The sequence below is a fragment of the Telmatherina bonti genome (genome assembly GCF_933228915.1).
Source record: "Telmatherina bonti genome assembly, chromosome: 12".
Lineage (NCBI taxonomy): Eukaryota > Metazoa > Chordata > Actinopteri > Atheriniformes > Telmatherinidae > Telmatherina > Telmatherina bonti.
Window position 1 is genome coordinate 20570015 of NC_136610.1, and position 15561 is coordinate 20585575.

General features: G+C 41.6%; 1 protein-coding gene across 1 annotated transcript in view; it reads right to left on the bottom strand.

Annotated features, from left to right (window-relative positions):
• pcdh19 (protocadherin 19) overlaps window positions 1-15350 on the bottom strand; it is a 53366-nt gene extending 38016 nt beyond the window's left edge. Inside the window, exons 1-2 of the mRNA XM_079249840.1 lie at window positions 12865-15350; window positions 10145-10472 (exon numbers count right to left, since the gene is read on the bottom strand). Of these exons, the coding sequence (XP_079105966.1) occupies window positions 10145-10472; window positions 12865-15011 (2475 nt within the window). The 5' untranslated portion in view covers window positions 15012-15350. The remainder of the gene's footprint in view (window positions 1-10144; window positions 10473-12864) is intronic.
• Window positions 15351-15561: the final 211 nt, after the last annotated feature.

Below are 15561 nucleotides of genomic sequence, written 5' to 3' on the forward strand. Positions count from 1 at the left end.
ATAGCCAGACAACAAAATCTCAGTTTTCTTTCTTTTAACCCTATGTATGAAAAAAAAAACTGTGAGTAAAGTTGTTATTGATTCCCTTCGATCGATCATAACTGATGTCCAATGTATTGTTTTCAGCTTCCACATCCACTCCAGGGTATCTGGAATCTACTCCCTAGCATGCATTCTTGTCTTTCTAGCTTACTCAAGTAAAGAAATTTCCTTGCATTTCTGCAAAACTACATATGGTTGTAAATAATTTGCCTGGACACTTGGTGAAAAGCCCTAATCCCAGGAAAAACAAACCTCAGTGAAACCGACCCACATGAATTGCTTTCACGAGAACTAGATAATCAAAATGCAAAACAGCCTTTGATAGAAAAAAATGAGCGGAGTTCCAACAGCAAATCCGCTACAGCTAACATCAGCAAATTCTCCCCTGAACTTTTATTTGTATTCAGTGTTTAGGTTTTTAATGTAATCACACTGCATTCAGGGCTCCGTCAATGAGCTATTCTGATTTATGTCAGGCTGAATCAGACTTGCCGCTTAGAGGTTTATAGACATCATGAATGAGAAAAAGAGTCACACACTGAACACATTAGGGGTCCCGCCATCTCTTCAGACAGGGGGACAATGGGAAAGGGAACAGAGATAAAGGAAGGGGATAACAGGGGTAAAGGAATGGCTGATGCCGATCGGGCAGAGAAGAATGGGGGAATGGGAGAGAAGAAAAGCGGAGGCCCGAGACACTGGCCACACAGGGCAGAAGGGAGCGCGAGGGCTCCAAGAGGGCCTACACTCGGTCATAGTCCATTAGGCTGGCTGGGTGAAAATGCTACAGCTCATTACATGCTCTGCCTCTGTTCTGTGGATGAACAATGCACAATTACGCTACCCTGCTGCTGCTCCAGCCATACTGCCGCATGCCTCTGAGGCGCCTGATATTGCTGCTATAGTAGCTGGCCTGCCAACAGCCTATGCGCTCATCAAACAGCCCATACATACACTCCCTAATGCAAATCCAGGTTTAAGTCTCGAAACAAAAGCACTTGTATGAATTTGCTGTAATGAAAGGAGAGGGAAACAGGAGAGACTGCTCACCACTGAAGTGAACAAAACAAAGGTATAATGCTGCATTTGTGTGAGTAACACAATGATGTTTACTGCTTTTTGTTTGCTTCGCCCTCTTTAGATTCTTTTAAAAGATAGTCGTGTAGCACACAGATAATTATCTTGTTTCCAGCTGGATGAAGTTTCACTTGATGTTATAATTACTGCAAAGCAGGTGGAGTCCAAACATCCAGATTCCAACATATAATAATGTAGCTAAGCACAGTGACAGTCCCTTCAGAGTTACTGTCTAAACTAAGGATTCATCCGTCTACCAGCAAGTGGTTTTTTTTTTTCACTTTAAGTCTTCCTCCCTTCCATTCTACAATTATGCATGCAGAAGTTGACATTTAATCTGATAGGAGGAAATGCTAACTAATATCCTCCTGCTCCATCTTTGTTTTAAGCAAAAGAGAGAGAAAAAAAAAAGCAGAGCACTGGCAAAGGTCACTCTTCCCTGGTGTCAAAGCTGGGTCCTTGGAAAAGTTTCCGTTCACAGTTAGTATTGTTACATTTCACACAGACTCCCTCCCCCATTTTCCCTGCCATTCAAAGAGGCATGGGAGCGACACGAAGGAGAAAGCCCTGGGAAACTCTTTGAACAACAATGTGGTTAAAAGTTTGGCAACCTGCAGTGAAACTAAGACAAGACAGAGAAACACAATTAAAAACCTGATATCCAAGAATTCTAATTAATACCTTTTCTCTCTGCACATTTGGATGAAATTAGTTTTGGGCAGATATAACTGTCATTATAAGAGAAGTGTAATTACTTTTTCTCACTTTGGTTATTTTCAGAAAAGCATTTTCTTTTGGTCATGTATTCAATTCAATTCAATTCAACTTTATTTATATAGCGTCAAATCACGGCAATGCCATCTCAAGACGCTTTACAGACAGAGGGGAAAACATAATGAAGGCCAATTCATAACAGCCTATATAAGGAAACCAACAGATTGAGTTGAGTCCAACTCAATCTCCCATCCTGAGCAAGCACACTGGCAACAGTGGGAATAGCTTTAATGTAATATGTAATAGCTTTAAAAAAAGATTTACACAGAAATGCATGGCAATTTCTTTGTTACCATTATCTGCAAGGAGGGACAAATACACAGAAGATGCGTCTATGTTCCTTCACTGCAATGCCAGCAGACATTATACAATAGCTCCAGTTTTAATATTCCTAAGCCACAGGGACAGAAAAAGCCATATTCCTCAATACTACAGAGACCGCAGCAGAGAAACTTATATTTCAAGCTTCCTTTGCAAGTAAATTTCACTCCTGGTCAAAACAAGTATTGGGGTTTGTGTTTTAGAATGTGGAAGCTGACCTTTTCTATCCTACATTAATGTAAATACAGGCATTTCCACCACAGGCAGCTAAATCTGCATTAATGAGAGTTTTTTTTTTTCTTTCTCTTTTTTTTTTAGTCTCCCAGAGTTTTCTAATGTCAAAGGTTTTCTGCAGACTTTCATTAGGTTTTGTGGTTTTGTTTCTGCTAAAACTACCTCATGTTTGCAAAATGGAGGAATTTGAACAAAAACACTTTGCAGCAAAACGGGTTAAATGGCTGCATGTGACCACTTCAGCTTACATTTATAAATCCCTGTTGATGGTGTATTTTCACACTTATGAGTCGGGACTTGACCGTGGAAGGATTTCCATGATAGAAAATAAAGTGCGGCATGTTTGTGTCAACGAGTTTAATTTGAGAAGGAAAAAACAACAACAATAACAAAAAAAAAAAAAAAAAATCGCTGTAGGAAACTCATTTAAATGGGTAATTACGTCCACGCAGCATTGCTTGCAGGGCTTAACAAGGTACGTAATGATGTCCCCTTCCCCAGCGATAAACATCATCACTGTGTCTATTTCCTTCCCTCCATTTAGCCTTTTCTCATTTGCGGGTGGACCCATCAACCTATAAGCTCGACGCCATTATACCCCTTCTTGCGTTTAGATTTGTGTCCAATAAAGATCTTGCAACATAAATTGCTGGACGACTGCAGTCATTATGCAACTATTTCTGCCTCCTTAAGAATCCCTTTCCTCTGCAGTTTAATAGGTTTATAAAAAAAAAAAAAAGCTAATTCTTTCAATTTGATAGCGCTTTTAGAGTAAACTAAAGTGTATTTATATATATATATATATATATATATATATATATATATATATATATATATATATATATATATATATATATATATATATATATATATATATATTTAACTAAAGAAGTAAAACAATCTCTAAAGGCTGGGAAAGAAATAAGTTCTTTGGATTTGGCTTTTATTTTTTTGTTGTCTGCTTCATTTTTATCATTTCTTCTTGAACTGTACTCACAGAAATTTCCCACGGTTGACAACTAACATTTCAAGGACAAGGAACAACAGGTGCAAAACTCTAAGCTTACATGTTTACATTGACGTGATCAGAAGAAAAGGGACAAGATTACTTTCTGCAGAAGTTAATACGATTTGTAGGAAACAATCATATCTGCATCCGAACATTTTATTTCATATAGAGAAAATAACATGTTTCAGGCAGCAGCAAAACAGGCTGAAGAAAATCGTTGCCATTCTATAAATAGATCTCAGTCCTCTCCTCTTTCCCACCCCAGTTCTCCTCAATTTGCTGGGCCATGTCATTTTCCTACCGTGTTACTCCCTCCGTACAATCTGTGCAAGTCACATGTGGTTAAGGACGCGCACAGTGACGTGTGTACATCAGACGTTGCCACTCATGTGTTTTGACTCTTGAGTTCTTTTGGCTGGATGCTCTGATCTTAACAAGAGGGTGGCAACCCGGCGGGCCTGTACGCTTCCGACTGGCTGCCTGGGGTTGTTATGTCATTTCATTGTACCTCTGCAACATCAAGAATGACACGCAGTGATGGAGTGTCGCGGGTTAGGGTCAGGGCTATAAAAATCCAACCGAGTGTTAAACTAGCAGTGGTTCCATGTGAACTGAAAACCATCTTGTTGAGTAATGTCACTCTATCACCCACAGCCACACCAGCACGATGCGTGCGACATGATGGGAGGAGCCGGCTGAGGATGCTACCGGATAAATCACTGTCATCCCGTTCATTTACAGCATCTTTGACAGACAGGGTGTTATTTAACCTTATAAGCACTGACACTTGAAAAGCAGAGAACTTCTAAAATCCCTTCCTTACAAATAACTTCTAAATAATTAACAGGTCCGTCTGCCACTCTATCAGTATGCATCTGAAGCGCTTGGAGATGAAAAGATTTTTTTTTCAACTCCTTTGGAAAGAGGAGACTTTAAAGAACGTTACATACACCTCCAAAGCTTACCAAGAATCAAAATAATTATAAAACACTTCAAAGGATCAAACGCTCATGTATCTTTTTCTTTATTGCAAAAAATATCATGTCATTGTTTCTTTCCCACTACAAAAAGTTTTATTTTACAGAAAGTTGAGAGACAAGTTTTGTTAAATGCCTGTTAAATCTAGCATTGAATTTAAAATTCTTCTCCTCACATATAAAGCTCTCTGGGACCAAGCTCCACTGTACTATATGAAAGATCTCATAGTTCCATATATTGCAAACACTTTGCTGTCAGATTGCAGGTGTACTTGTGGTTTCTAGAGCGATAAGAATACGACGGGCGGCAGAGGATTCGGCTATCAGGATCCTCTCTTGTAGAACCAGTTCCCCGTTTCGGTTCAGAAGGCAGAAAGCTTCTCTAACTTTAAGACTAAGCTCAAAATATCCCATTTTGATAAGTCTTATATGTAGGCGAGGTCACCTGGGTAGTCATTTGGGTGGTCTAGTCATCCTTCAGCTATTCTACCATCGGCTGAGACCGTTGCGAGACGCCCTGTGATGCACTGAGCCCTTCCTTTCCATCTCTCTGCTCCTTATCTTCGTTGTATAAATATATGACACTATTAGCATCGTTGATGCATTTCTTGTCTCTCAGCAGGTCTTCCTGGTTAATAAGTTGCAGTGCATGTTGGTCTCTCTTTCCTTTCCTCTCTACCCAAACTAGTCGAGGCAGACGGCTGTCCTCCCCTGGGTCAGGTTCTACCGGAGGTTTTTCCTTCTTGTTAAAAGGAAGTTTTTCCCATTCCACTGTCGCCTCATGCATGCTCAGGATGGGGGATTGGATTGAAGTCAAGATTTGATGCAAGCACTTGGTTTTCCATAATTAGGCTATTTATTATGAATTGGCTTGAATTGATGTCTGAAAAGTGCCCTGAGATGACTTTATTGTGAAGTGCTAACATACAAATTATGTAAATGAAGGTGAATTTAATTGAATTAATAGCAGCAAATCTTTATTTTTTCTGTTCCATCATTCATTGCACCTTCTAAAAATAGAATAAAATGATTGAGATTGTATTTCACTCTAAATATCAATACCTATTTGAAAATCTGTAAATTTCTTTCTATTAAAGGGCTCATCTAATCTTTTTCACCATGTTTTTTTAAATAGTTTATTCTGTAGGCTACCAGTGTTTCTGGATTTTAACCCTCTCTAAGACTTGTTTCCTTTTCGTGCAGCCAGGGAGGAGACGAATTTTAGAATTTTCTACAATTTGAAAGAGCACACAGATGTCTCCTGTTGCTGTAGCATGCAGCTGCAACCTGCGAGCTGAGACAAGACGCTTTATTTCCCATTCCTGCTTCCCTGCTCTCCATGTTGTTTACTCTCCGTGACACTTTCAACCATCAGAGATGTCCTCCTCTTTCTGTCAATCACAGCTTGTTCGGAACAACAAACAAACAAATCTCAATGATTCTGCCAAACACAGCCTGCAAAGTTCAAATAAAGCGGAAGCTAAAATAACAACTCAAAGTCCGTTGTGTCTCCCTGACAACACACAATTTAAAAATGTTTTGGTTTTTTTTTGTTTTTTTTAAATTTTTTTTTTTTTAAAATACTTTATTAATCCCGAAGGAAATTGTGCAGTTGTCCGTTGCTCACATTCATAAAACAGCAAAAGAGAAAATTTAAAGTTTAAAAAAACCAGACAAATAAATAATTCAATAATTCAGTTGTTATTATTATTATTATTATTATTATTATTACTATTATTACTACAATTTTCAAAAGCTACTGAGAAAAGCAGAACATATGGATATTTCATCAGTTTCATATACTTTAAAATTGCAAAATGAAAAAAGTCTTAAAAAGAACTACTGGAAATATGTGATATTTTTTTTGAACATGTTAGTAATGCACATATATTTAACCACATCTCACAGCGAGTCCTAACATCATCACCACAGCACAAACAAAGCTGTTTAAATGCAGAATTTCAACTATGTTTGATTATTGAAAATGTTGCTTTTATGCCTTGTGTTTCTGCTACTCTGAGATTTCTGAGCCTGCGTGCTCATAATGATGTAAATGATAATGTCCCTGCCCATATTTCACATAAATGTGACACTACTAAATAAATATTGTGTCTGTGTGTTTATTTGTGAGTAAGTGTGCAGAGGGAGATTGGCACTTTCAACAGATGTGTAGTATGCACTGACAGCATGACATCTACTTTGCATGCTCAATATGACACGTTTGAGTGCTCCCTTGCATATTGTCCTGATGTGAAGCGATAGAGAGGGATGTGCAGCCTCACTGGAATCACTCCCCGTCGTCTTTTGCAACATCAATATCAAATCGTCATCCTTGCTCAAACAGAAGAACAGCACAACTTGAGCAGTGAGATCTCTTGTCAGTTGTTTTGTTTCCATTTTCCTGCTCAGATTTCTTTGATCAACTGTGAAAAGTGCACTTTCTATATTTTTGTTAAAACTGGGACCTGTCACAGTGGCATACGTTGCAATCTGGTATCATTAAAACTAGCATGGTTAGCATATGGATGCATGCTTCAGTTATCAAAATCTTTTCACTCGTGGGATGCAGCTCTCAGCGGAATCCTCCAGCACTGTGCAGTGCAGTGTCCACTACTTTATTATCCATTTATCGTCTTCTCAGATTGATTTGTCATCCATCTAAAGGGAAGTCATCATTCTCTTAACTGGAAAAGGTTTATCGATAAAACAAAAAGAGCTCTTTTTCCTGCTTCGCTCATTATCTGGATTCACAGGTGTGAGAAGCCTTAGTGTGCATTACAAATTCAAAAAACACATTCTAGCCAAAGGCCATTCCTTTACTGTATAATTGTCTCCCTCACCAAGTGATTCACTATAATTAAGCCATGGAAGACAGCTCTATTCTCCTGTGAGCATTCATATTAGTGCTACCACAGGCAGGTCTAACAAACATCTCACAGCTGATGCTTTGCAAAACAACGGATAGTGATGTTCAAGAAGGTCCGTGCTAGTGAACAGTCTCACAAGGGAGAATACTATATACACAACGCAGCTCAAGGTATGAGGCCTACAGGGAGGCTTGTCACTGGTATCTTGGCCAAGTCTGCAATGTGCATGTGTGTGAGTGTGTTTTGTCTTTAGGAGGAAAAGCTTGATTCCAGCAGCTCTGACACAAGCAGGATGCTCGCTGCTCCACATAAACTAACAATGGAGGACAACTTTGTATTGATCAAATGCATAAATTACAAATAAACAGGAGCCCACATTCTCCTTTCGTCCATTAGCAAACCAAATTCGACCACTTTCTGATGACTGCGATCATTTTAAACTGCCCTTTTGGAAAATAAACAAACACAGGGACCTCCCTGTGCCCTGCTGTAAAAACAAAAGGCTCTTCTGCTGAGGATAAATGAATCATGGGTAATTATGAGGTTGCCCTCAGGATGAAAATAATTTTTGGGGACAAAGCAGTCTCAGTAATCACAACAGTGCAGCCACTCGTGTGTCCTAACCAGTCAATGGGATATGGGTTGAGGACTTGTGGAGTCAAGTGGTTTCGAGCCTATGCTTGCTCATTGTAACAAAGCAATTATCAGTCATTTCGCTGCTGTTTGCTCGTGCTATAAATGGCACTGTAATTAAACTGAGCACATTTTTTATTTAAGAGCAACATCTGTACACGCTGCATAGCTTCTGTCTCTGGCAAATGTCACAATGGGGAGGAAAGAAAACAATGACAACTGTTGTTGTGCTGGGTTACTCTGTTGGAGGGTAAGGCACGCTCTTCCTGCTGCTGCTGCTGCTCTTCCCTACTTTACCCCAACTCTCTCACACACACTTACTCTCTTTTTTTTTTTTTCAGTCCAGAGAAAATATGCAAAGACTGGGTCAAAGGGATGTTTGTCAACATCAAGTGCAAGAAGGAAAGAGGCGGAGGCTGCATGCTAAACAGCTCTGGGCCTCCATCAAGCCGATCAACTGCCTCTCAGAAAATGAGAAAATGTGGTCTGGGCTCACACACCTGGCACTAGGACTCAAGATTCACCCTCCTTATCCATCTATCTGCCCTCACACTTCTCTATCAAGACAACTCCAAGCTTTGCATAATGAATCATCCAAATCAATCTTCCTCCCTATTTGTCTCCCTCTCCTCTTTTTCATTAGCTGAAACAAATAAAGGGTATCCTAATCCCGCGGCTAATGCGCTCTTATTGGATGCTTCAGCCACTGAGGCAGGATGTAGCAAGAGGTTTTTGATTTCTTTCTGCCTTCACATCCGCATTTCTTTCATTTTCTGGGGAACAGTGGTGGTGACCTGCAAAGCGCTACCCACCAGCAAACACAATCACAGCATACGGGTCACTGCATGCACATGTTGAATCCCCCACCTCAGCCTCCACTGACCGCATAACACCATAAGACAAACCCCCACAACATTTCCCATTCTTTCCACCTGTGTTATTCACACACACACACATACACACACACACACACACACACACTCACAGCTAACAGCTCAGACAGGCCCAGTAAATCAGCATCCCTGTAAGTAGGTCTCATTGACCCCTCAGGATCCAATGGTGCCTGGATCTCTGTGGATCATCCAGTCAATATATCAATACCCATCTTGTGTTTCTTGTTTTAAGACCCCCACTCCCATAGCAACACCCCCACCTTCTCCTCACTGAATGTCAAATGGAGATTGGGCTCATCAATTACAGGAGTGTGTGTACACTGAGCTGGAGCTTATTTGCTGCTGTCTATACAAGTGAGCATAACACACATTCTCATACAAACACACAGTGAGCGCATTCTCCTTCTCTCCAACACACACACACACACACACACACACAAACAAACATAAATATCCCTCTTTCCCATGAGAGAAATGGGTCATGAACAGAAAGAGGCAGATTACTGAAAGAATCCAATAGAAGAGTACATACAAAAATCTTTAAACTAAAGATCATCTGGTTGGCACACACCTGTCAGCTTGAATAGTTTTTCAAGTCGGACCTTCACTGCTCTGCTGGATTCACGCATGGCATGTCAGAGTAATTCAATGGCTGGCTGTGCAGAGCGGCCATGCGGCAACGCTGCAGCCAAATGGACGACATACAGATTTAAGCAATGATTATTCTTTCCGTTAGCACCTGAAATGATGTGTGGTGGAGCTGATTAACCGAGTCAATACATCTGGCAGGTGCACAAACTCTTGCTCGATTTGCAGCAGCTCAGCAAACACAAAAGGGGAAAAAAAAAAATAAAAAAAATACAAGTGCTGTGAGAGAGGCCAAATAATCCACTTTGTCAGGCCTCCAAATTCTGCTTGGCAAAGCGCTCTCATCACAGGTCAGCTCCAGTGTCTGGGCACCTTGAAATGCCTTGAAGGATTCCACTCGACTGACACATTGCCATTTCAAATAGCTCAGCTTTTCCATCAGCAGCAGACAAATATTTCACTGACACTATATTCTTTGGTGCTATGGAATGCGAAATAACATTAGACCTTGAGATGTGTTGAAAGACGTGCATGCTGAACATTGAGGAGACCTATTCATTTTACGTAATTAAAAGCTGTATTTATAGTGTTTCTTTGCCGCTACATTGCATTAAATCATGGGAATAACAAAAATAAAAATAAAATCAATTCCCTCCTTTATTCTACTCCTGACAGCCAAAGCAGCCCAGCCAAAGGATCAAGGACAGAGCACATTGGATTGTATCTCACCTCTGGCAGTGGCATGCCGTTGATGATGAGGTCTGGCTGCTGGTGGCTCTGCCCTGTGAACGGGTGCTGATAGCCATGGTTGGGAGCTGCATTGCGTGAGTTCTGGTTCTCCACGTTGAGGAAGGTGCTCTCGGAGCGCCTGCAGCCCAGTGGCAGGCTCTGCTGGTGGTAGTCGAAGTAGTTGAGCGAGGAGGTGAGAGATGAGCAACTCACCACATTCATCTTGTCTGTTTCCTCAACGTCTCGCGGCACCAGGCGGATGTCATTCTTGCTCAGCTTCTTCTTCTTGCTGGATTTCTTCTGGTTACCATATGAGTACTCCGCCACCCTGCGCAAGTAGAAGAAACTGAACAGACTCAATAAAGCAGTGTTCTGCCTTCCCCTCCCCAGCCCACAAGGTCAGTAAAAAGCTCGCCCATCATGCCGGCTAGGGTGCTGTTCAACCATGGGTTCACTGCCCCTGTCCAGAGGTTGAGCAGGACACCTAAATGACTTCCCACACCCGGCTTGCAATGGAGCTGTCATCCTGTGTTCCTTTGCATTTGCATGCTCAACAATTCACATGTCACAAACAGTCAGACAATATGCAAACATGCCAAAACCACAGAAGCAAATCAAAAGAGCACATTGGTACTGAGCAGAACTACTGGTTTATGCCATCGTATTCAAAGCACGCAGCCTACAATAATTTAATTTCATTAGCAAGCAAGCCTACTAGCAACACAGAGTGCAGGAGAACTGCAGATTCAACTTCAGCAAACTTGAATTGAGTATTTTGACTTTAATAAGAGCAAATGAGCAACACAGAAATGCTTCATCACAGGATCATCAGACTGGGAATATATCCGCTCTTTGCACTGCCTTGCAATTTTTACAGGAGAACAGATGTGCCAGAGTGATGACTACAAACCTCACTTGACACAATTATGCATGATGTTTTTCCAATCTTTATGTTCCAAACTCTGCAGGAGTATAAATCTAACCATATGGTATAAAACATATATTAAATAGAAAAATGCTATCATGAGAATGTCTAAGTTCCTGTCCTTTGTCTTGTCTGAAATGTTTCAGCAGTGCAAGGCCTCCCTGGCCTTGGTTCCTCAATACAATGCAGTGCTAATGCTCAGTCTCTTCCAAGTCATTGTTGTAGTTTGTCTTTTTCATTTGTCTGTTAGATTGCATCTTGAAAACAGCTCCTGCCCCCTTTCTACACCCCTTTCTTCTTGATTCAGAGGAAATAAAATGGGCAGCTGCAGGGGTAGAAAACACTGCATTACTTTTTCATTTATCATTTTAACATGCTGTCTCTCTGTTCCTGAATTGAAATCTGGGAGAGGAAAACTTCAGAGTCAGGCAGACTGACAGAGGACAAGCAATAAATTGGAGATAACTGCTCCTCATATTCGAGGTGGCGACTGAGAAGCAGAGCACATCAGTACTGATTAAAGCTCCCAGCAGGGAGACAGGCTCCCACTCGGAGACTAAAGTACTGGGAGCAGTTTTGAATTTTGAATGTGTTGTTGTGTGTCATTGTTTCGTCTCTGCAAGAAATGTTTGAGTAGCATTAAAAAAAGGCAAGGGAAACTTTTTTTTGGATCAAGATGTCAGCTCATAGTTTTTGCCTAATTTCCAATCAAACTTGCTGAAAACATTATTGTGAAAGTATTTACAGGCAGACAGGGGATGTGGGTTCATCATGTCCTAAATCTACAGGCAAGGCCACTTGAATATGAAGAAGCCCTGATTTCTGATATGAATTTCCAAAGCATTAGTTTCTCTCTCAAATCAATTCATGTAACATCTTGGAAATGGTTTGATTATATAAGCCAAATATGACTAGAGTAAAAAAATAGTGCAATCCACATCATTTCTTCTATAAACCAGATCAGTACTGAAGAAGTTTTAGATCATTTTTTGCCCACAATCACTACTGCTTGAAAATGAAGTTAACCTCAAATCAACAAATATTACGTGAGGAGCAAAATATGATTATGGCTGCAGGTTAAATTCTCAAATCCAATCTATATGTAAATTTACAGTGGTGATGCGGCACATGCCTGGAAATCAAAGTTAGAAGTGATGTTCAGACTTGATGAAGAAAACTGAATTAAAGCGAGATCTGGAATTAATATTCTTTCCATAAATCTGTCTTTAATGGACTGAAATGATAACTATTATGTGAACAAGCTATAGGCTCTTGTATTTTTATTTGATAGCAGTTCATCGTCATGCACAAGAAAACAGAAGGGAATGTGAGAGATCCTACAGGACTGTGCATAATCACACTAGATTAAAGCTGATAACAGCCAATCAGCCGCTGGTGGACGTTAAATAATAAATGTCTGGGACTGCTATTGAGTCAGTGGGACGTTAATTGTCCGGCAACACATCCACAAATTGAACATGACAGTTGAACCGTCGTATTTATGAGTCAATTGGTTACAATGGAAGGATTAAATCCATCAATCACAAAACAATGGGTCTCGGCAGAATGTTTCTGATTTAACGCAGTCGGGTTCACTTGGGTCTACCTCAGCTGTGGAGCTGCAAAGGGAAAAGGAAGAAAAAAAAAAAAAAGGGAAACGATCTGCAGTCCTCTCATACAGGGCCTCTACATGCTGCATGGTAAAAAGCGATGCACTGACAGATTCAGGCGCACACACGCACATGCATCCACACAAACACACGCACTCTCTCACACATGCGGATATGGTCAGTACCTGCAGTTGTACGTCCGGATCTCCTTGTTGTCCCTCTTGCACTTGACCGCCACAAAAATCATGGTTATGAACAGGATGGCTGCGATGGAGCCCAGAGCGATGATGAAGATGAGGGACAGGTTGACAGGTCCAATAGTTTCCTGCGCGTTCAGGTCTGGCGAGAGGTAAACTACAATGTAGGCCGAGGCGGACAGGGAGGGCTTGCCGTGGTCCCTTGCCACCACTGTGATCTCGTACGTGGATTTAGCATTTTCTCCAAACATCCTGGTGGAGCGCACCTCTCCGTTCACTTGGTCGATTTCAAAGAAAGCCCTGTCCCCCTCCGAGATGGTGTAGGTGAGCCGCCCGTTCTCCCCCTCATCGTAGTCATCAGCTTTCACCTGGGTCACCATGTAGCCCACTACAGCGTTTCTTGGGATGGAGACCTCCGCTGTGCCATTAACCAGAGGAGGGTTTGTCATAACAGGTGTGTTGTCGTTGACATCAAGCACAACAATGCGCACTGTGGCGTTGCTGGATAAAGAGGGGTTCCCGTTGTCTCTGGCCAAAACTTTGAAGTCAAAAGTCCTGGTGTATTCGTGATCAAATGATCTCATGGAGTAAATGCGGCCAGATGGGTTTATGCTGACATATGTGTTTACATCCATGTGCTTAATCTCACCAGGGACTATGGAGTATGAAACTGTGCCATTCATCCCGAGGTCCGGGTCCTCTGCTGAAACTGCCAGCAGACATGAACCGGGGAGGTTGTTTTCCATCACCATCTCTTGATAGTGGGGTTTAAGAAAGTGGGGCGGGTTGTCATTTTCATCCGTGACTTTGACTACCAAAGATTTGGTGGCACGTAAAGGAGGAGTGCCGCTGTCCTCTGCTTGGATAGTCAGGTTGTAAGTGTCCTTTTGCTCCCTGTCCAGCCTGCCATCAACAAGTATGGTGGAGAAGCTTTCATATTCTTGCAGTCTAAATGGAACATTGCCCTGCAGCCTGCACTGCACTTTGCCGTTTGCCCCAGAATCTTTATCTGACACCCTCACCAATGCAATGACATATCCACGCTGCGCGTTTTCACTGACTTCAACCATTTCTGTGTTGAGTGAAAGCAAATTAATGACAGGAGGGTTATCATTCGTGTCCATCACATTCACTGTGACTTTGCAGTGTGCTGGAATAGAGTTGGGACCTAAATCTTTGGCCTGAACGTCGATCTCGTATATTTTGGTTGTTTCATAATCCAAAACCCCGTTGACAGTAATGATTCCAGTTCTGGGGTCAATTTTGAAGGCCTCCCTTGTTTTCTCTGTGACATAACTGTTAAATGAGTACACAACCTCTCCATTAGTCCCCTCATCAGGATCCGTTGCATTTAGGTCTAGGACTAATGTATTAATAGGGGAATTCTCCATTACATTGACAGTATACACAGGCTCATCAAAAACAGGGTTGTTGTCATTAGAATCAATTACCTTGATATTTAACTGGACCGCGCCTATCTTAGGAGGGTCTCCTCCGTCCTCTGCACTTATTTCGTATGTATAGTGGGACTGGGTCTCTCTGTCTAAGGATTTTTGCACGACAAGCTCAGCTATTTTAGACCCATCCCCTCTTGTCTTGATTTCTAGTCCGAAAAGCTCATTTGGAGTGATGGAATACGACTGCACTCCAAAGATCCCCGAATCCGGATCACTTGCCCCCTCTAGGGGAAACCTGGTACCAGGGGAGGCATTCTCTGATATTTCAATGTCAATGTGGCTCGTTGGGAACCTGGGTGCGTTATCGTTCAAATCCTCAATTTCAACTTTGATGACACAGATCTCCATCGAGTTTGACATCACTTCGAGGGAAATAATGCACTTTGGGTTTTGTCGGCAAACTACATCCCGATCTATTTTCATTTGGGTTGTAAGAATTCCTGCTGGACTGAGTTCCACCCATCGTGGCTCTGAATTGGAAATAACCCTTAAGTAAGGGGGCTGCGGTGCAATCTGAAATCCTTGCTTAAGCGCGTCCTTTGTCACGTTTCCAATCACTGAGCCGGGCTTCATCTCCTCGTTTATTCCATATTTTAGGTTGATAACAGCATCAGTCCCGACCCAAAACAAAAGGAACACAGCAGTTAATTGTATAAATTCCATCTCCTTGGTTTGCATCGTACCTGTTGACTTTGTGTTTGTTTGTTTGTGCGCGCGCGCCTAAGAAAGACCTCGATAATTACGCACAGGGATGCACGTCAGAGGGGGGAAAAAATCGGGAAAAAAATTATACAAACGAACCATCTCATTAAAATGGCCAGAAAAAAAAAAGTGTTGGGATGTCTCTTTTGTATGCAGATTAAATCATGGTCTGGAGGCTACAATTCTAACAAGTGCTTCAGACTATTTGGCTCTTCTCAGGCAGAGCACATCCTCCGGTCTACTGCAGCGGGAGAGACACTGAGGGCGGCAGAGATGGGAGAACATACTGAATCTTCTCAGTCATTTAGCCATACACATCCGTGCAGCTTTTAACAAGCAGAAAACTGTTCTTACACATGACTCATGGGATGAATTGTCCATCTTCAGATGAGCTGAAAGGGGAAGAGAAAAGCTTCGCACTGCGTTGACTTAAAATGGGAATTCTTCTGTGAACAAGTCCATTAGGATGTTAATCTTCCGTGCAGATGAAGCGACAAGGCTCAAAAGTCCGTGTTCAGTTCTCCGC